The sequence below is a fragment of the Hypanus sabinus genome, chromosome 25, assembly GCF_030144855.1.
Source record: "Hypanus sabinus isolate sHypSab1 chromosome 25, sHypSab1.hap1, whole genome shotgun sequence".
Taxonomy (NCBI): Eukaryota; Metazoa; Chordata; class Chondrichthyes; order Myliobatiformes; family Dasyatidae; genus Hypanus; species Hypanus sabinus.
Genome location: NC_082730.1, coordinates 6,352,755 through 6,375,634, shown reverse-complemented (window position 1 = coordinate 6,375,634; position 22,880 = coordinate 6,352,755). Strand labels below are relative to the sequence as shown.

General features: G+C 42.6%; 1 protein-coding gene across 4 annotated transcripts in view; it reads left to right on the top strand.

Annotated features, from left to right (window-relative positions):
• LOC132380951 (membrane cofactor protein-like) overlaps positions 1–22,880 on the top strand; it is a 53,199-nt gene that overhangs the window by 6,250 nt on the left and 24,069 nt on the right. For 2 of the 4 annotated variants that reach the window (XM_059949970.1, XM_059949972.1), the window contains exons 2-6: positions 5,072–5,260; positions 5,756–5,849; positions 10,581–10,654; positions 14,862–15,044; positions 19,439–19,624. In XM_059949970.1, coding sequence (XP_059805953.1) covers positions 5,072–5,260; positions 5,756–5,849; positions 10,581–10,654; positions 14,862–15,044; positions 19,439–19,624 — 726 coding nt within the window. Of the gene's footprint in view, positions 1–3,685; positions 3,848–4,709; positions 4,865–5,071; positions 5,261–5,755; positions 5,850–10,580; positions 10,655–14,861; positions 15,045–19,438; positions 19,625–22,880 lie in introns of those variants that run through there. The other 2 variants (XM_059949973.1, XM_059949971.1) reach the window with 2 other exon arrangements.

Below are 22,880 nucleotides of genomic sequence, written 5' to 3'. Positions count from 1 at the left end.
CTTCTCACAGCTGGTGTGCAATCACCTATCTTTGCTGTCGACAGAATTCGAGCGTTACTTCCCAACCGCAAATTACCCAAGAATTGCAAAGGAATGGGTGCATGACTCGTTTGTGAATGTCCCCGGTGAATCATCCATGTCAGTGCGGGCAGAAGATCAACTCCTTGAGCTTGCAAATGATGGTGGGATGAAAAATATGTTTGACATAACATCTCTGCCGGTATTCTGGATCAAAGTCAAGACTGAATATCCTGAGATAGCCGCAAAAGCACTGAAAACGTTGCTTCCATTTCCACATCATATCTCTGTGAGGCGGGGTTTTCTGCAATGAATGCAATGAAAACTAAATTGCAGAATAGACTGGACATAAGGAACCCCCTTCGAGTATCGCTATCTCCCATCACCCCTCAATGGTGATGTCTTGTTGCAGGGGGAAAAAAGCCCAGGTCTCCCACTGATTCAGCGATATTGGTGTGTTGCAATGGTTTTATATATTTATGGGAGGAAAATATGCACTGTGTTTAATATCCAAATGTTACTTAAAATGTTATGATGCTATTGATTTATAAGTGACTTATAATTGTCGTCTCTATATTCATGCGAGGAAAATATGTGCTGTGTTTAATATTAAATTTGTTACACTCAATTTTGTTTCTAAAAGGGTTTAGGTATTAGCCACTTATAAGTAACTTATTGTTGACTTATCTATATTCCAGTCATGATTAATATCTCTCCTCCCCGCCCCCCCCCCAGTCAGCCAGTCTGCAAGAATATTGTCAATATTAAACCAGTCCGCGGTGCAAAAAAAAGTTGGTGATCCCGATCTAATTGAATCAAAAGCTTTCTTGGCATCTAATCCCACTACAATTGTCTCTGTCCCGTTCTTAGTAACCTGTTCTAGTATGTGTAAAGTTGATAATTTGTTCTATTGCTAATTCATCAGGACCTGCTGCCTTTCCTTTCTTCTTATTTATTGCATTACAAACTTCAGATTTTAAAATACTATCTGTGCCCCTTGTAATATTTTATACCTTTCAAATCTCCTCTCAATCTTCTACATTCCAGGGAATTCTAGGGAACAAAGTCCTAACCTAGTCAATCGGTATAACCAGATCCTCCAGGCCCAGCAACATCCTTGGAAATTTTCTCTGTACGCTTTCGGTATAATTTACATCTTAACTGTATGTAGGGGACCAGAACTGCACACAATACTCCAAATTAGGCCTCACCATCATCTTATAAAACTTCAACATAACATCCCATCTCCTGTACTTGTACATTGACTTATGATGGCAAACTGTGCCAAAAGCTTCCTTTACAAACCTGTGCTGTATCTTCCAATGAATTATGGACCTGTATTCCGAGATCTCTTTGTTCTACCAGCTAGTCAAACCACTAGCAAATAAAAACAAACCACTCTAAAATTAAGAGGATCAGTGGCTGCCACATTCAAGTTTTGCACATGCCCATCCTACAAAACACAATGACTAAGTATAAAGTCAGGTCAAGTATTATGCCCATCCACTTCACTTGAAGGTTGTCCATAGTGTCTGTGGACAATGTGTGGGTGTGTCATTGTTTAGTTGTATGACAGCCCTAGGGGGAAAATTGTTTTTCAGTCTGAATGTCCACTCAGAGATGTTTCTGTATCTCCTGCAGGATGTACTGGGGTGGGACGAATCCATCACGATTTTGTATGACAGCGTAGATATCGTTATTTGTAGATGGTTTCCATATCGGGTAGTTGTGTCCCAGTGATGTTCTGTTTAGTCCTGATGACTCATTGAAGTGCTTTTTGGTCGAACCTGTTGCAGCTGGTGTGCTGTACTATCATGCAGTAAGTAGGTCAATGTACTCTCAACGACACGATCAGAATCAGGTTTATCATCACTGGCATGTGACGTGAAATTTGTTAACTTAGCAGAAGTTCAATGCAATACGTAATCTAAATAATAAATAATAAATAATAAATAAGCAAATGAATTACAGGCAAGATCGACCTACTAAATTGTTCAGACACACGCATGTGCACCGGGCAGAAGGGACCAGAAGTGGAGCCCCGTTGCTCTGGAAGCGGTCTCTCTTTACAGCCAGCTTTCTGTAAATTGGTATTACTTGTTTTTTATAATGCTCACATTACAATACCTTTAATTCTATGTTTCATTATTTAATATATTTCAACATAAAAAAATAAATGAATAAAAATTGACTGTTGCACTCAGTGTGATGACTGGGGCTGAATACTTTCTGCTAGATCACTGAAATTTGTCTCATGACTAGACAGCCAGTCTGAGACATTCTGAGGTGTCTGTCAGTAAGACAGCTCCTGTACTTAGATTTCATAATTTTAATATGTTGCAGCACAGTGCCCTGGCAAACCTCCTCACAGACTGAATATTTGAATGGACAGTTTCCTTTGTTAGACTGAATGTTGAACCTGCCACGTTTTTCAGGTGTTTTGTATTGGTAAACTGTTACTGAGACGCTAGTATAAGTTTCAGAGGAACGCAAGATAATGATACCACTTTTTTTTTGTTTCCCAGTTCTTTTACATCTGGGGAATGTTGGAATTTAAAGGGGGAAGAAGTGTTGTAATGTGAACATTATCAGACATCCCACCCTGCAAAAACTCAATTCAGGGAGGTAGCACAATCAATTTGTGGGAGACTCCCGGGAGAGGTGGGATGTCTGCAATAGAGCAGCTCCAAGCTAGTTTAAATAACATTAGCTATGCTAATGAAGGACTGACACCTGTAAAACTCACCTCAGCATGTATTTTCCATTTTAACCCACCAAGGGCAATAGAAAAGTCACTGTTGCAAACAGAGCAGTGAGCAACACTGTCATTATTTTTTACCCCTATTAAGCAGGGGTACACTTTAGTGCCATCTGGTGTGAAGTGCGTTTTATATTTTTTTCTTGCTACAATCTGCCATGGTGCTCTATTTCGCACGCGCCCTCTCTCTGTTGCCCTCTTGCGCACTCGCTGTCTCTTTCTGTCTCTCGCTCTCTCAAAAAAATCGACTTCCAGGATATTGTATATAATTTGCGGGTGACAGGGAGCCGCTATCAATTTCCGGGAGAGGTGGGATGTCTGCATTGTAAAGCGAGGTCGATGCTGATTAGAATAATGGTGATATAGCGGTGCTCCCGCTGCGGAGAGCTGTCTGTGGGGAGAGGTTGGTTCCAGGTTGCGGGGTTTTACTTCCCGTCTTTTCTGCCTGGTGCGCATTTTTCATTTATTTCCAGGATCTACCAGGAAAGTCTCAAAGATTGACCGGTCGATCATGATCGACTGGTTGGTGACCACTACTTTAAACTGAAAGGTAATACAGTCGGCCCTCCTTATCCGCAAGGGATTGGTTCTGGGACCCTTCACGGATGCTCAAAGTCCCTTTTTCAACCTGTCTCAGTGCGGTGGATCTTAGGACCTAGCAGAACCACAGACTTTATTTACCCTGTCTCAGTGCGGTGGACATTAGGACCCGGCGCCAGAACTCTGAATGCACAGTATTTCTGTTCACGAATATAATCACTATCACAATTGAAAATAAAGTGGAAATAATAAAGCGATCAGAAAGAAGTGAAACACCATCGGTCATGGCTACGTCGGTCAACGATCGGAACAATTTTAAAGGAGAAAGTGAGAAAGGCTCTGCCCCGATGAAAGCTACAATTATTACTAAGCAACGCAGTGGTTTAATTATTGGGTTTTGGGTTTTTTATCCTCCACATCAACCTGCCATGGATGGAGAGTGCACTCAGAAGTGGCCTGTCACTGGATCAAACTCAAAAAATTCCGTTCCCGAGCCCGGCGCTGAAACAAGTGTTTTATATGCATAGAAAGGTAAAATATATACTATATACTAAGACAAACGTTTGACTAACTGATGCTAAATAATACCAGATGTACCTGTTCCGACTTGCTTAGTAAGAGAACTTCCGATCTTTTTTGATCCAGATGCACGATAACCCATCCTCCCGTGTACTTTAGATCATCTCTAGATCATTCATAATACAAATGCTATGTAAAGTGGTTGTTATACTGCATTGTTTAGGGAAAAATAACAAGGGAAAAAAGTCTGCACATGCTCGAACAACAAGTGCTGGAAGAGCACTTCCAGGTTCTCGCGATTCGCGGTTGGTTGAATTCGTGCATGCGGAATCAGCAGATAAGGAGGGCCGACTGTATAGGCATTGCTGAGCCTTTCTGATTATCAAGGAGATGTTGGTGGTTCAAGGGAGCTGCTCTGTGGTGTTCATTCCCAAGAACTTAAAACTGGAGTCCCTTTCTACTGTTTCGCTGCTTATGAGTAGTGGAGCTTGCTCATACCTTCTTGATTTCCTGAGATCAATAATCATTTCTTTTTGTTTTTTACTTTGAGTGAAATGTTATAGTTATTGCACCACTCCAACAGTTTCTGTCCCTCCTCTCTGTATGCTGTGTCATTGTTGTTTGTAATTAATCCAGTCAACTAGGTGTTGCCTGCGAAGTTAAGGATGGAGTGGGTGAAAAGAATGTAAAGAGGAATGCTTAGTACACATTCCTGTGGTGCACCGGTGTTCAGGGTCAGGGAGATTTTGCATCCTTGCCTTGTCTCACTGGTGTGATTGGTAGGAAAGTCCAGAATGCAGTTACAAATTGATATATTGAGTCCAGCTTGTGTAGCCTAACGTTCAGTTTCAGCACTGTGTCCTCCGGTATGAAGGTCTTCATGACTGGTTCGTTGTCGTCCCTGTCAAACTGAGCAAAGAAGTTTAGCTGCTCAGCTAGTGTGGTGTTGCTGGTTGTAGAGGAGGAGGACTTTATAGTCAGTGATGGACCTAACATCAATGATAACTCAGAGTTTGCAGAGAAAACACTGTTAGTTGCTTCTGTACTTGTATTTATGTTTAATTTTACTTAATTTCCCATATTGTACATTTCAATATTTGGCGTCACCAAGGCAAAAACATTGTCAAAAAGCTTTGAACTGGATGGAAGCAAAATAGCTTAAGAGAGTCTTTTCGAGGCATGCATCTCTTGTGCTAGTTGCAAATTAAAAAGACTAATTCTTTTCTTTTTTTTAAGGGGAATGTAGCAAGCCACCAAAATTGGAAAATGGCATGCTAGAAGATAGGTATCGTGGGACGGAATCATTTGCAAGTGGATCCAGGGTCTCTTACCTATGTAACCCTGGTTATACTTTTTCTCAAAACGATCGCAGATCTATTACTTGTAATGAAGGTGTTTGGGAACCATTACAAGCCACCTGTACACGTAAGTACTGAATAACTAATCCTTTCTCACTCAATAACTTCTCCCATTCTGCAATCTGCATCTTTTCTCAGTCCCCATTCTCTCCAGGTCTGAAGTAAGTTAGCTGGAGTGTGGTTCATGGGAGTCAGACGCTTCCTGACGCAAATCTGATTCTCCAGTGTACTGCTCTGCCTTTTAGACACGAGTGAAAATCTGCTAATCTGAGCCTCAGTGAGAAAAAGCAAACTGAAATTTAAGGACGAGCTTATTTTACGAACAGTAATGTCAAGATTAATTTAATGAAGGGTAAAATGCCACTGTAATTTCCTGAGGAGTTTAATGTCTTGAATAAATTACCTTGCTCACCCTGAACTTTGAAATTAATTAATATTTAGTACGATCTGGAAAAAGTGTGCATCAGTATAGTGTTTTTCTTACATTTCAGTGAATTGTATTGGAAAGGCATACCAACATTTTGTAACATTCCGATTTTTTTTTTCTCCTTTTTTCATTCAGCAAAGAGCTGTGGAAGTCCAGGGGATATTATGAATGGGTATTACCAGGGTGACAATACTTTTGGAAGTAAGATTACATTTTATTGTAATGAAGGGTGAGTATTCACATATTTGACTGAAAGAAAAGAGTTGAGTTAATATTTCAGTTTTACAAATTATTGCAATAGTGTCAGCATCAGAACAGAAGAGAAGGTGGTGGAAAAACCGAGAAGCTGGACAGCATATGGGATTAGCTGTCGGAAAGGGGTAGGTAAGGGTGGTACAATAACGGGAGTACTTGGACAGCTACGTGATAAGAGCAGGAGTCGGGTTGAGCGTCGAACTAGCAACTCGGCCTCGTAAAAACAAGAATAGCTTGCTAAACAATCACTGTCATGACGGTGCCCCGATAACTCCATTGCCGAGTTAAGGGCTATTCTTCTTCTTCTTCAAGTCAAGTCAAGTCAACTTTTATTGTCATTTCGACCATAACTGCTGGTACAGTGCATCGTAAAAATAAGAGTGTTTTTCAGGACCATGGTTTACATGACACAGTACAAAAAACTAGACTGAACTACGTAATAAAATAACAACACAGAGAAAGCTACACTAGACTACAGACGTACACTGGACTGCATAAAGTGCACAAAAACAGTACCGGCATTACAATAAATAATAAACAGGACAGTGGGGCAAGGTGTCAGACCAGGCTTTGGATATTAAGGAGTCTGATATCTTGGGGGAAGAAATTGTTATATCATCTGGTCGTAAGAGCCTGAATGCTTCAGAGCCTTTTCCCAGACGGCAGGAGGGAGAAGAGATTGTATGAGGGGAGCATGGGGTCCTTCATAATGCTGTTTCCTTTTTGGATGCAGCATGTAGTGTAGATGTCCGTGATGGCGGGAAGAGAGACCCCCGATGATCTTCTCAGCTGACCTCACTATCCGCTGCAGGGTCTTGCGATCCGAGATGGTGCAATTTCCGAACCAGGCAGTTATACGGTTGCTCAGGACGCTCTCAATACAACCCCTGTAGAAATGTGATGAGGATGAGGGGTAAGAGATGGACTTTCCTCAGCCTTCGCAGAAAGTAGAGACGTTGCTGGGCTTTCTTTGCTATGCAGCTGGTGCTGAGGGACCAGGTGAGATTCTCCATCAGGTGAACACCAAGAAATTTGGTGTTCTTTACGATCTGTACCGAGGAGCCGTCGATGTTCAGCAGGGAGTGGTCGCTCCATGCCCTCCTGAAGTCAACAACCATCTCTTTTGTTTTGTTCACATTAAGAGACAGGTTGTTGGCTCTGCACCAGTCCATTAGCCGCTGCACCTCCTCTCTGTAAGCTGACTCGTCGTTCTTGCTGATGAGACCCACCACGATGGTGTCATCGGCGAACTTGATGATGTGGTTCGAGCTGTGTGTTGCAGCACAGTCGTGGGTCAGCAGAGTGAACAGCAGTGGACTGAATACACAACCCTGGGGAGCCCCTGTGCTCAGTGCGATGGTGTTGGAGATGCTGCTCCCAATCCGGACTGACTGAGATCTCCCAGTCAGGAAGTCTAGGATCCAGTTGTAGAGGGAGGTGTTCAGGCCCAATAGGCTCAGCTTTCCAATCAGTTCCTGAGGGATGATTGTGTTGAATGCTGAACTAAAGTCTATGAACAGCATCTGAACATATGTGTCTTTTTTGTCCAGGTGTAGGGTAGTGACAATGGCGTCATCTGTTGAGCGGTTGGGACGGTATACAAACTGCAGGGGGTCCAGTGAAGGGGGCAGCAGGGATGGTGGCGGCTTTGAAGCACGTTGGAATGGTGGCACTGCTCAGGGAGATGTTGAAGATGTCAGTGAGAACATCTGCTAGCTGGTCTGCACATCGTCAGCACTCTACCAGGGATGTTGTCTGGTCCAGCAGCCTTCCGTGGGTTGACCCTGCACAGGGTTCTTCTCACGTTGGCCACAGAGAGACACAACACCTGGTCAGTCGCAGGAGGGGTGGACTTCCTCACCGCCATGTCATTTTCCGCCTCAAACCAGGCGTAGTAGTTATTAAGCGCATTTGGGAGGGAGGCATCACCTGTACAGTCAGGTGATATTGTCTTGTAATTGGTGATGTCCTGGATGCCCTTCCACATGTGCTGTGTGTCGCCGCTGTCCTGGAAGTAACTGTGGATTAGCTGGGCGTGTGCACGCTTTGCCTCTCTGATGGCTCGGGACAGTTTGGCCCTCGCTGTTGTTAAAGCTGCATTGTCGCCTGCTTTGAAGGTGGAGTCGCGGGACCTCAGCAGGGCACGCACCTCTACGGTCATCCACGGCTTCTGGTTGGCACGCATAGTGATGGTCTTGGACAGAGTAACATCATCAATGCACTTGCTGATGTAGCTGGTCACTGATGCTGTGTACTCCTCTAAGCTGGTAGAGCCGCCATCGGTTGCAGCCTCCCTGACATGTGCCAGCCAGCGTGCTCAAAGCTGTCTTGAAGAGCAGAGATGGCTCCTGCTGGCCAGGTTTTCACCTGCTTCTGAACTGGTCTGGAGCGCCTGACGAGCGGTTTGTATGCTGGGATTAGCATAACAGAGATGTGGTCTGAGTAACCGAGGCTCTGCCCGGTACGCATCGGGGATGTTTGTGTGAACCAGGTCCAATGCGTTTTCCCCCCTTGTTGCAAAGTCCACATACTGATGGAATTTGGGGAGCACTGACTTACGGTTTGCATGGTTAAAATCACTGGCAACAATAAACAGATCATCAGGATGTGCGTTCTGCAGTTCGCTAATAGCCACGTACAGTTCACAGAGCGCCTCCTTAGCATTAGCGCTGGGGGGGATGTAGACGCCAAATATAAGGACAGAGGTGAATTCCCGTTTCAAATTAAATGGTCTGCATCGAATTGCCACAAACTCCACTAGTGATGAGCAGTGTCTGGAAACCAGCAGCGCCATTCCATGTCAATATAAATACAGACACCGCCACCGCGAACCTTACCGGAGAGAGCTGCATCTCTGTCCGAACGAAAAAACGCTAGCCCGTCTAGCTGGATGGCAGCGTCCGAAATCCCATCAGTGCGCCACGTCTCTGTGAAGTCAAACGCGGAGCAAACTCTGTACTCCCGCCGAGTATTACGTTGGAGTCGGATGTAGTCCATTTTATTGTCCAGGGAGCGGACATTGGAGAGCAGAATGGACGGGAGAGCTGGCTGGTTAGGGTTTGCTTTTAGCCTGGCACGGACCCTTGCCTGTTTGCCTCGCTTCTGCTTCCTCGCACATCGCTTTTGATGACACCATCTCTGGCTCCCAACATCAGGCAAGTCTGAGGATTGTAGGCCCGTTCCCCTCAGCAAGCCGACGTCGCGTAATTCAGCCAGCAGATCTTTGTGGAGGTTTGTTTTTGGACGATCTCTGTATTATAGTAGTGTCTGGCGATGGTAGATAGCCACTCTGTTATCCATGTGCCCTAATCGAAAATTGTGTATCAAATTTAAAATAGAAAATTAAATTAAAGTAACACCAGGTCTGAAAGGCCGCTGCTGCCGTGCCGCACTGCCTCATGGGTAAATTCCTCTTAGAAGAATTCCTCTTCCAAGGGATATAAAGGTTGTGAAGCCTTGGTTTAGAGTGATATGGGCTAAACACATTAAATTAGTTGGATACCTTGAACAGCATCAGCCAGTTATGCCCAAGGGCCTGCATTCCAGGTTTTTTAATGTCATTTCCAGCGTACAAGTGTAAAGGAGAACAAAATAGTTGTTTCTCCGGATCCGAAGCAGCATGAAAAATTACATGTTAAGAGCCCAAAAATAAAAAGTACAATAAATGTAAGTAGATAGTGTGTCTGTAGAGTGATGGCAGGCACAGCAGTGTCTGCACATCAGCTGACAGGCAGGAAATGATAAAGCAGTGGTGTTTGGTGGAGTGGTCTAGTTAGGGGAGTTTTTGATCGGCCTTACTCCTTGGGCCTATCTCCCCATTCAGTGCTGCTGTGGGAACAATTTCACCTGAAGGATGACAACTCCATCACTTTCTCAAAGACAATGGAGAAAAGCAATAAACACTGACCTTCCCAGAGTTGCTAATGTCCAATAATTGGGAAATTGTGGTTGGCGTAATACTTAAAACATCGGTAACCTGGGTTCAATTCTCACTGCTGTCTGTAAGGAGTTTGTACATTCTCCCCAGGACTGCATGGATGTCTTCCGGGTGTTCTGATTTCCTCCCGTGTTCCAACGATGTACGGGTTAGTAGGTTGATTGGACAGATGGCTGTAATTGAGTGGCAAGGGCTCATTACAGTGCTGTGTCTTTAAATAAAATTAATAAATAAATGACATTCTCCACTTTAGTGTTGAGCACCTCGGTGTGAGAGTCTCCACTTGCACTTTGTGACATTTGTCCATCTTGGTCACTCCACGCTTTTAAATGTCATGGATTTGTTACCATTGGGAAGTTGGTTGTCTGATTCAAACAGTTGATCTTTTGGGCTGAGTCTTTTTATTCGATCTAATGGAGTGCTTTTATCTACTCGGATGCTAGCGAAATTGCTCCAGCATGTTCCATGTTAATCTGAATTTGTTTTGTCACATGGTCCCTTAAAATACAAATGAAAAGTTAGCATTTAGTTCATGCTTATATTTTTCCTACATTAGGAGAAATATTAATTCTGATCTTGGATGGCAGTGTTGCAGATCACTTATTTAATGTTTTTCCATCTAGCAATGTAGCTACATATTTTCCTCTTATAAAGTCCTGTGATGAATAATTTCAAATTAATGGAATGTATTTGCAAGTCTCTTCCTGATATCATTGCTCTAACTTTAACTTCTCTGAGATAATTTTTAAAATTTTGTCACCTCTTTAGATATATGATGGTGGGTAGAAATTACCGGTTGTGTGAAGTTGATGGATGGAGTGGCCAGGTACCTACATGTGAAGGTGAGCTGAGATTCAGAATCAGGTTTAATGTCACCGGCATGTGACATGAAATATGTTTTTCAGTAACAGTAAATTGTAATACTTAGTTTAAAATGTTAATTATAGCAAGAAATATATATGTATGCATGCAAAAGTTTGAGTACTCTGGTCAAAATTTCTGTTACTATGAATAGTTAAGTGAGTAGAAGATGAACTGATCTCCAAAAGTCTTAAAGTTAAAGATGAAACATTCTTTTCAACATTTTAAGCAAGATTAGTGTATTATTTTTGTTTTGTACGATTTTAGAGTGGGGAAACAAAGGAAAGGAGCACCATGCAGAAGTTTGGGCACCCCAAGAGATTTGAGCTCTCAGATAACTTTTACCAAGATCTCAGACCTTAATTAGCTTGTTAGGGCTATGGTTTGTTCACAGTCATGATTAGGAAAGGCCAGGTGATACAAATTTCAAAGCTTTATAAATACCCTTACACCCCAAACCTTGTCCCAACCATCAGCAGCCATGGGCTCCCCTAAGCAGCTGCCTAGCACTCTGAAAATTAAAATAAATGATGCCCACAAAGCAGGAGAAGGCTATAAGAAGATAGCAAAATGTTTTCAGGTAGCGGTTTCCTCAGTTTGTAATGTAATTAAGAAATGGCAGTTAACAGGAACGGCGGAGGTCAAGTTGAGGTCTGGAAGACCAAGAAAACTTTCTGAGAGAACTGCTCGTAGGATTGCTAGAAAGGCAAATCAAAACCCCTGTTTGACTGCAAAAGACCTTCAGGAAGATTTAGCAGACTCTGGAGTGGTGGTGCACTGTTCTACGGTGCAGCGACACCTGCACAAATATGACCTTCATGGAAGAGTCATCAGAAGAAAACCTTTCCTGCATCCTTACCACAAAATTCAGCATCAGAAGTTTGCAAAGGAACATCTAAACAAGTCTGATGCATTTTGGAAACAAGGCCTGTGGACTGATGAAGTTAAAATAGAACTTTTTGGCCGCAATGAGCAAAGGTATGTTTGGAGAACAAAGGATGCAGAATTTCGTTAAAAGAACACCTCTCCATCTGTTAAGCATGGGGTTGGATTGATCATGTTTTGGGCTTGTGTTGCAGCCAGTGGCACAGGGAACATTTCAGTGGTAGAGGGAAGAATGAATTCAATTAAATACCAGCAAATTCTGGGAAAGAGCTGAAGATGAAAAGAGGATGGCTTCTACGACAGGATAATGATCCTAAGCACACCTCAACATCCACTGGACTACCTCAAGAGACGCAAGCTGAAGTTAACAGTTGAGTGTGTTAACAGAATCCTGAAGCCGACTGTGATTGGGAACTCCATACCAGGCAGTAATGTCTTCCCCACTTGCTGTTACCCAATATCATCAGAAGCATGCACTACTGTAGTTAAGGCTTTGCTGGGGCTTTGTGGTTGTACAGTGAATGTAGCTGGGTTGCTTTCCCTGGGCTTAGTGTATGCCAGCATGAGTTTGATCTTTTCTGGCTGTAGAAAAGATTTGAGGAGAGTGGGAGAATCCAGAACCAAAGTGATAATCTGAGATAACTTCAAAGGAGTTTTCCCAGATCCTAACAAAGGTTAGCTTTATTTGTCACATGGACTTGGAAACATAAAGTGTAAAGCATCATTTTGTGACAATGCCCAATGTGCTTGGGAGCAGACCACAGATGTCGCCATGCTTTCGGGGCAATGTAGATGCTGGAGGAACTCAACAGGTCAGGCAGCATCTATGAAGAGGAATAAACAGTTGATGTTTCAAGCTGAGGCTCTTCATGGGATTCTTCATCAGGGACCAGAAAGAAAGGGCAAGAAGCCTTTAACAGTCCTGAAGAAAGGTGTCATCCTGAAATGTCAACTGTTCATTGCTCTTCATGCATATTGTCTTACCTGCTAAATTCCTCCAGCATTTTGTCTCTGTTACTCTGCTGAATTTCCAGCATCTGCAGAACCTCTTGAGTTTGCCATTAATGCAACACATACAGTTCGAAGAAAAAGTTTGTGAGCCTTTGCAATTATTGGCTTCCTGCATTAGGTACTCATAAAATGTGGTCTGATCTTCATCCAAGTCACAATAATAGACAAACACAATCTGCCTAAACTAATAACAAAAACACTTGCACTCAGTATTGATAAGAAGTACGCCATTTAAAAAATCACAGACAAGGTTCAAAGAAGTATGTGAACCTCTGGGGTAATGCCTTCTACAAAAGCTACTTGGAGTCAGGTGTTCCATCAATGAGGTGAAATTGGAGCTGTGGATTGTAGATGTGTTTTGCCTTACACAAAATCAAGTTACCAGCAGCCTGCTCTTCTTAAAGATCTGTTTATATGCACCATGCCTCGATCAAAATAACTTTCAGAGGACTTGAGAAGAAGAATTGTAGAGAATCACAAAGAGGGCGGTTCATGCAAGGTACTCAAGATACATTGATGAACTGAAACAGTTTTGTATGGTGTAATGGTGTAAAATTCCTCCTCATCATTGTTATCAGCAGCTACAGGCAAAGTTTGTTGGAGATTATTGCTGCTGAAGGAGATTCTACCAGTTATGAAATACAAGGGTTCACGTACTTTTTCCAGCCTAGACTGAATGATTAAACAATGTGTTCAATAAAGACATGAAAATTAGAATTGTTTGTGTTATTAGTTTAAGCTGATTATTTTGTCTGTTGTAACTTAGATGATCCGCCTGTGTTTTATGAGTAATTAATGTAGAAAAGTAAGTAATTGCAAAGAATTCACAAACTTATTCTTGCATCTGTATGTCTGGACTGTGGGAGGAAACTAACATCTGGAGGAAACCCATTCAGTCACAGGAACAACGTAACAAATTCTTTACTGACGGCGTCAGAATTGAATCCCGATTGCTGACGTTGTAAAGTATTATATTGAGCACTGTGCTGCTGTGTATGTGTCTCTCCCCTGGGGATGAGTTGGTCTAAGTTCAAAGTGGGTGCCTAGATTGTGAAAGGTGGATATGTGGTCATGGGGGTTTGAATATGTATTGGGGAGGATGAGATTTGCTTTTATTCTGAAGTGCTACACAGTCCCAGGGCTGTTTGCTCTGTCCACTGGTGTTCACTCTGCTGAACCACGACTGCTGCAACACACAGCTTGAACCACATCATCAAGTTTGCCAATGGCACGACTGTGGTGAGTCTCATCAGCAAGAACGACGAGTCAGCTTACAGAGAGGAGGTGCAGCGGCTAACGGACTGGTGCAGAGCCAACAACCTGTCTCTGAATGTGAACAAAACAAAAGAGATGGTTGTTGACTTCGGGAGGGCACGGAGCGACCACTCCCTGCTGAACATCGGCGGCTCCTCGGTAGAGACTGTAAAGAGCACCTCATTTCTTGGTGTCCACTTGGCAGAGAATCTCACCTGGTCCCTCGACACCAGCTCCATAGCAAAGAAAGCCCAGCAGCATCTCTACTTTCTGCGAAGGCTGAGAAAAGTCCATCTCCCACCCCCCAACCTCATCACATTCTACAGGGGCTGTATTGAGAGCATCCTGAGCAGCTGCATCACTGCCTGGTTCGGAAATTGCACTATCTCTGATCGCAAGACCCTGCAGCGGGTAGTGAGGTCAGCTGAGAAGATCACCGGGGTCTCTCTTCCCGCCATCACAGACATTTACACTACATGCTGCATCCGCAAAGCAAACAGCATTATGAAGGACCCCATGCACCCCTCTTACAATCTCTTCTCCCTCCTGCCGTCTGGGATTAGGCACCGAAACATTCGGGCTCTCACAACCAGACTACGTAACAGTTTCTTCCCCCAAGCTATCAGACTCCTCAATACCCAGCACCTAGTCTGACACCTTGCCCTATTGTCCTGTTTGTTATTTATTGTAATGCCTGCACTGTTTTGCGCACTTTATGCAGTCCTGGGTAGGTCTGTAGTCTAGTTGTTATATGTATGTTTGTTTGTTTTTTTTCCCCTTTGTGTTGTTTTTTACATAGTTCAGTCTAGTTTTGGTAATGTGTCATGTAACGTGTCATGTAACACTATGGTCCTGAAAAACATTGTCTCATTTTTACTATTTACTGTACCAGCAGTTATGGTCAAAATGACAATAAAAGTGACTTGACAATAGAGTGCTGTTGAATTTTTACTGAGCTAGTTTGATTTTTAACCATGAAGTTAAAGGTGTGATGTGATGGTCTGCTCTGGGCATTAACTAAAGTACATCTGTTGCCAGTTGTTAAATGTCCTGACATTCCGGCCATTGAGAATGGCGAAATATCAAGGCTTTCTACAGACTCATGGGAATACGGAATGGTGGCCAAAGTTTCATGCCATGGCGACTACTCATTGATCGGTGAACGCAAGCTTATCTGTGAAAGTGATGGAAATTGGAATCATCCCTTTCCAAAGTGCAAAGGTACTGAACTAAAAATGAAATCTGTTTTAATTACCATTTTAAACATATTTAGTGTTTTAGTTTTGTATTTGTGCATGCAGTCAGTTCTGCTTCCTTGACGGAATTATATGATGATTTTCCGATCTGTGTAACGAGTCAGTTTTCTTCTGGCTTGTTTAAAACAACTTTTTCTCCAAGCTACTGTTAACATTGGAGATCTGTCAGAGTAAAATAGAGAACACTAATATGAGAGTGCAGATGTTGGAAATCCAAAGTAAGGCACTCAAAATAGTGGAGGAATTCAAAAGGTGAGGCAGCATCTACAGAGAGGAGCAAAGAACACTGTTTGTTACCCTCTATAGATCTCCAATATTAAAAGTATTTTATTTTCAAAAAGAATTGCCAGCAACTCAGGTGGTATCTGAGCATTTTAGGTTGATAGCTTCACCAGAATGGGAAAAGCTAGAGGTAAGCGGGCTTCAAATGAAAACATCAGGGGTGACGGGTAAGGGCTTTGGTTGGGCAGAATGCAAGTGAATCACATGTTAAAATAATAAAGTCAATGTGCTGCTCTCCACAGGGGTCAATCCCTCCATGATTTCCTTGTCCATTCATCCCTCCCCACTGATTTCCCTCCTCACACTTATCTTTGCAAGCAGCACAAGTGCTACACCTGCCCATTTCCTGGGGGTGAGCCATTTTAATTCCAATTCCTGTTCTAGCATATCAGTCCATAGTTGTGTCTCATGCCACAATGAGGCCACTCTCAGGCTGGATGAGCAACATCTCACATTCCGTCAAGGTATCCTCCAACCTGATGGCATCAACACTGATTCCTCCAACTTCTGGCAATTTTTTCATATCCCCTTCCACTTCTATTCTCCACTCTGGTCTCTTAACTCTTCTCCACCCCTTGGTGCACCAGTCTTTCTCCCATGATCTTGTCGTCTCCTATCAGATTCCCTCTTCGAGAGCTTTGTCTTTTCCACCTATCACCTGAGAGCTTACTTCATCCCTCCACCCCACCTGCCTGGCTTCACCTAACACCTTCTAGCTTGTCCTCTTTCCCTTTCCCCCACCCCCATCTCCTTATTGAGGCATTTTTCCCCTTCATTTCCAGTCCTAATGAAGGATCTCAGCTTGGCTGATCAGCTGATTCCATAGATGATGCCTGACCTGCTGCGTTCCTCCAGCATTTTGTGTGTTGCACTGGAAATATTAATTTGGCCAAGCAGTAGCTATGGAGCATGTGCTGGTGGGGGTGGGGAGTTGAAATATTGAAGATAATGCACAAGGCTAGAGTGAATACTTATCTGAAATCATTGAAATTGCTTTTGTCCTAAAGGCCTCATTGCATCAAGATAACTTGCTGTTCTTTGATCTTTGTTGAGCGGGATCAGGAGGCCAGTGAGTTCAGGATAGGTGTAGAGTGGAGAACTAAAGTGATAGGTAGCTTCACTGTCCTCATTGAGGACTGAGACTAAACTTGAAACAAAGTGTGGACAAAGTTAAAGTTGAATTGAATTTTGAGGATATAATACCATGTACTGTACTTCAAGCAGCAGACATTTCCAGAGAAGTGGTAGTTATAGAATCTTCCAAAGAGCTGACAGTTGTCGATGTTCGGTTGCAGAACCTGCCATACAAACAAAATGAGTATGTGCTGGTATTCGGATGTACTCAAGTTTATATCCCTGCCCATCTACCCCCAACCCCACCCCCATTATCCAACATCTAATCCAGCATAAAGTTAGAGCACAAGACATAGGTGCAGAATGTACTGCTTCACCTTGATCTCATTTCGATCAACAGTCATGTAGTCCCTGCGACCAAACGCACATTTCCTCTTATCTCCTGGTGACTGTTGCAGTGACAGTCTGAGATTTGGTTTTACTGTGGCATGTTGTTCACACCTTTCCTGATATTAACATCATACAATCTAATGTTTATTGTGAAGAAGTAGGTTCATGGGTTTGCTGAGTGAGACAGAAGATGCTGATTACAAAGAATTACATTAATCGTTTATTTACAAGCATTGAACCATTCAACCAAACATTTAAGGCATCCTAAGCTACACAAACTGTGACACTAAACATTCAGTAACACTTCAAATTCAACAAGTACTTCATTAAGTGTCTCCAAGTTACATAACTACAAAACACAGAACATAGAAATCTACAGCAGATTACAGGCCCTTAGGCCCATAATGTTGTGCCGACCATGTAACCTACTGTAGAAACTGCCTAGAGTTGCTCCATTGCGTTGTCCTATATTTTTCCAAGCTACCCGTACCCATCTAAGAGTCTCTTAAACGTCCCTACCACCGTCGCTGGCAGTGCATTCCACGCACCCACCACTGTTGGAAAAACTTGTGGAAAAACTGTCATCCCCCTTGTACTTACTTTCAAGCACCTTAAAACTATGCCTCCTCGTGTTAGCAGTTTCAGTCCTGGGAGAAAGCCTCTGGCTATCCACATGATCAATGCCTTTCATCAACTTATACACTTCTATCAGGTTACCTCTCATCCTTTCATCCTCCATCACTCCAAGCAGAAAAGCCCAACTTCACCCGACCTAGTCTCCTAAGGCATGCTCTCCAATCTCCTTTGTGCACTCTCTCCACATCCTTCCTGTAGTGAGGTGACCTGAACTGAACCCAGTACTCCAAGTGGGGTCTACCTAAGTCTTGAATAACTTTAACATTACTTCACGGCTCTTGAACTCAATCGCACAGTTGATGAAGGCCATCACACCATGTGCCTTCCTAACAACATTGTCAACCTGTGCAGCAGCTTTGAGTGTTTTATGGACATGGACCCCAAGATCTCTCAGATCCTCCACACTGCCGAGAGTTTTACCGTTAATATTATATTCTGTCTTCAAATAAGACCTACTGAAATGAATGATTTCATACATATCTGGGTTGAACTTCATCTGCCGCTTCTCAGCCCAGTTCATCCTATCGATGTCCTGCTGTAACCTATGACAACCTTCCACACTATCCACAACACTCCCAACTGTGTCATTAGCAAACTTACTAACCCACCCTTCTACTTCCTCATTCGGGTCATTTGTAAAACTCACAAAAAGAAGAGGGGTCCCAAAACACATTCTTGCAGACCTCCACTGTTCACTATCCTCCATGCAGAATATGAACCATCTACAACCACACTTTGTCTTCTGTGGGCAAGGCAATTCTCTATCTACAGCATAATTTCTCAGTGGTTCTTCAGCACTGAGTATGACCTCAGTGTGAAGAATGGTGCCTGGAGACAAAGGAAAGCCGCAGAGGTTCCCAAAACCAGACACCAGTGCCATGTCACACAAGGCAACCAATGGGAAAGAGCTGCTGCATCCTTCAAACAGGCCAGTGATTGGCGCGATAGAAGCAGCTTCTGACTGACAAGTAAACTAACCCATCACATTACACTGTTAGATTAAGTTACCACATGGCTAAAGGAAGGGAGACTAGCTCGGTCAACCTTTCAACAATCTGAGTTTCTAGAGTGGTTTTCTTCAGTGGTTTTTAGTGAGTGGATTTCCCACCCATCTGGACTCTGATCTATCTCCCACATAGTATGTGTTACTGTTTCATGTAGTTCTGACTTCCCCATCAGAGGTAGGAACTGCAGTTGCTAGGAATCTGAAATAGAACTAGAAACAACCTGTGTCAGGCTTCAGTGGGAAGGGTGACACTTATCAGGTTATAATGAAAGAGTGGCTGTGGAGAGGGTGTTTCTTAAAAGGGGGAGTATTCAACCAGAGGGCACGACTACAGAATAGAAAGACATCCCTTTAGAACAGAGGTGTGGAGGAATTTCCTTACGGAGCGGTGAATCTGTGGAATTCGTTGCCACAGACAGCAGTGGAGGCCAAGTCACTGAGCATATTTAAAGCAGAGATTGATTGGTTCTTGATTAGTAAGGGCAACACAGGTTATGGGGAGTAGGCATGAGAATGGAGTTGAGAGAGATAATAAATCAGCCAGGAGTACTAGAGCAGACTCGACCTATTTCTGCTCCTATATCATATGGTCTTACATTAGTGGTGAAAGGTGAGCATCTGATTGTCAGGGCAATGCACTGAGTAGTTGAGGTGAAGATTGAATTGACTAGAAGCAGGTTAGGTTTTTGGGAAAGGGCAGCATGTCCATGAATGTGGAAGGGTGACACTTCCTCTCAGCAGCTCTGAGGACTGCCAGTGAGGTCCAGCAGCAGAGCACAAAGTTACAGTGGGCATTCTGCTTGAACGGTTTGCATCTGCATGAGATGCTGCTTTTTCGTCTGTTTTAGTTTAGCAAAGTGTTTTTGTGCCTTTAAGTGCTTTGAATTTAAAATTAAAACTTTTCTTACTATTTTATTTGTGTTGTGAATTCATTAGGATACCTAACAGCAACAAGTTCTTTATTTTACCAGATGTTAAGTGTCTGGCTCCTGATGTTCCTAACAATGTCTACATGACATCGATATACAAACCTACTTATAAATATCAGGAGCAAATCAGTTTCCGGTGTGAAGAAGGTTATGTGATGAAGGGCGATGGTCACATTGTATGTGGAGAGGACAGCAATTTTTCACGCCCACCACCCACCTGCACACAACGTGAGTAAACATTTCCAGAAATAGTGGGTAAAACTGAATCTGAATTGAGAGGCAGTATGATTTTAAAAAAAGGTGATTTGGTGACAGTTTACCTGCTACTCTTCACTCCAACAAACTTTTAAAGATTCAGATTCTGAAATTAAAGAATAAAATGAGTGTAGGTTATCTTTCAAAATGAAACCTATTATTGCTTTTATGTCACAAAAATGCAGACTGATAACAAAGTTCCACAGATGCTGGAAATCCTAAATACATGTGGTGTCTGTGAAGAAGGAAATACCAAGGTTTTGCAGCTTGTAACCAAGCTTTAAATAGTGATATGTCATAGGGATCTAGCCAGAACTTCAGCATTTAGCAATTCATAGAGGATTTGAGTTACAAGAAAAGTTTGAATCGGTTAGGACTTTCGACACTGGAGACCAGGAGAATGAGGGGAGATAGAGATATATAAAACAATGACTAGGATATAGATAGGGTAAATGAAAACAGGATTTTTCTGCTGAGATTGAGTAAGGTTTTCTACTTTGAGAGGGCATACAGTGGAGGTGTAACAGAATACTGCCTGGAATAGAGGGCATCTGAAATAATGAGAGGTTGGATCATCTTGGATTGTTTTTTTTTCTTGGAGTGGCGGAGACTGGTAGACATATACAAGTTTATGAGAGGCACAGTTACAGTATCTTTTTCCCAGGATTGAAATGTCTGATATGAGAGAGCATACATTTAGATCAAGAGGGGCTGATTTTAAAGGAGATGTGAGTGTCAAGTTTTTTCAATTTTTACACAGTTGTGGGTGTCTGGAGTGTTGGCAGAGGAAAAAACATTAGGGGCCTTTAAGAGATGTGTAGATGGGTGCATGAATATGAGGGATATGGACAAATGGCGTTAGTTCCGTTCCTCTGGTGTACTGTTCTATGAGACCAGAACAGGTCGTAGATTAAGGGTGAAAAGTGAAATAGCTCAGGGGAACTTCTTCATTCAGAGGGTGGTGAGGTTTGTAATGAACTCCCAGTGGAAGTGGTGGATGTGGGTTTGATTTCAACATTTAGAGAAGTTTGGATAAGTACATGGATGTGTAGTGTACGGAGAGCTATCTGTGGTCCAGGTGCAGGTTGATGAGACTATGCAGAATAATAGTTCACCATGAACTAGATGGGCTGAAGGGCTTGTTTTGTGTCAATGACCCTGATGTGGAATCCTCTTGTGGTTTGTGTTGACTGTGGCAGGGTAACTGTCACCCGACTATGAAGTTGTATTGTTAACACTGGAAACGGTAGTGTCTGAAACATGGTGTTCAGCAAAAAAAAAGTTCATTGTCATAATTATTTTGAGACACACAAGTGAGAAATGTTTCACAAAGTATTTTCTGGAGAATAAAATTAAATAGTTAAATTCTTTAAAGTGATGTTATGATAAAGATGTTAATTTCAGCTGAAGTTTTCCCATTCTTCCGCAATAAGCAAAGTTACTACCACCACAACAACTGGTAGGTATGTGGTCCTTATGGAATACAGGCAGTCCCCAGGTTACAAGCGAGTTCCATTCCATCTTTAAGATGGATTTGTACGTAAGTCAGAACAGGTACATCTGGTATTATTTAGCGTCAGTCAGATGTCTGTCTTAGTATATAGTATATATTTTACCTTTCTATGTACATAAAACACTAAAGAAACATATGTATTTCAGTAATTAAACCACTGCATTGCTTAGTAATAATTGTAGCTTTCATTGGGCCAGGGCCTTTCACATGCTCTGTTATTCTCACTTTATCCTTTTCCTTTAAAATTGTTCCAATCGTTGACCAACTGTAGTCTAACATTGTTCCAATGACTGATGGCGTTTCAACTCTTTCCGATCGCTTTATTATTTCCACTTTATTTTCAATCGCGATCGTTTTCCATCAACGGAACAGAAAACTGCAGGTTCAGCAGCAGCCGCGGACGGTGGGTCCTCTGCTCCCCCGGGTCCTAAAGTCCACCCGCACTGCAACAGGTTAAATGGGACGAGTAGGGGCGGTGCTGACTGGAAAGGGGGTGTCAGGGAGAATCTTGCTGAGAAATTTTTAAGCCTAATACACACTCAATACTGTGTTAACGGCAACGACTTAAAATGGCGGATGGCATTGTGATCCGACTTAAAATGGGCGGCGTTCTCCTCCCTTCGTCCATAAGTACGAGTTGTTCGTCAGTCAGATGTTCGTAACTCGGGGACTGCCTGTAATAGTTGGTGGTTGCTGTAATATAATAGTATTTGATTGTTCAGGGACATCTGTAAAGGAAAGTAAGATTGTACTTTCATTGAAAATCAGCACACATCACAAACTTCCGAATCCAGAGACCTCTACATTCATATGAGCACCCATTATATAGTATATTCCGATATGTGTTCATTCCTACAATGGTTGAACTAGTTTCCACTTGAAGTAATTGCTCTTAGCTGACTTGTGTGTTGCCATTCATTACAATATAGTGGAGGTGTGGTTCCTTATTGATAATTTTTGTGTATTTTCTGATTTACAGACAAAATTAACTGATAGTACTCCAAAATAAAGGAAACATATTCATTACCAGTACTTTTGTTTGCGAACAGTCTTCTCTTTTCATATTTATCATAGTTAAGAATGTTTCATGGTGATGAATTATTCAAGATGACAAGTGGTATTTGAGCATTTTCTGATCATTGGTCAGATCTTTAGATTATTGATAATGCTCTAAAAATGCACTCTTCTGTTGGTGAATGTGGGTATGAAGGCTGCCCCTCTTACCAATGAAACAGCCCCATAAAAACTTAAAACCAGTTGATGCATGTTACAGTGCAGAACTTTTTCTCTTGCCACTCGGATGTTTAGTTTTAATATGTATCCACGCACCTTTATAGTGAGTGGATTTCCCACTCATCCGGAGTCTGATCTATCTCCCAGGTGGTATGTATTACTGTTTCATGTAGTTCTGACTAGTTTAATATCCACTTCCCCATCAGAGGAAGGAACTGCAGTTGCTAGGAATCTGAAATAGAACTAGAAACAACCTGTGTCAGACATCAGTGGGAAGGGTGACACTTATCAGGTTATAATGAAAGAGTGGCTGTGGAGAGGGTGTTTCTTAAATGGGGAGGTATTCAACCAGAGGGCACAACTACAGAATAGAAAGACATCCCTTTAGAACAGAGGTGTGGAGGAATTTCCTTATGGAGCGGTGAATCTGGAATTTGTTGCCACAGACAGCAGTGGAGGCCAAGTCACTGAGCATATTTAAAG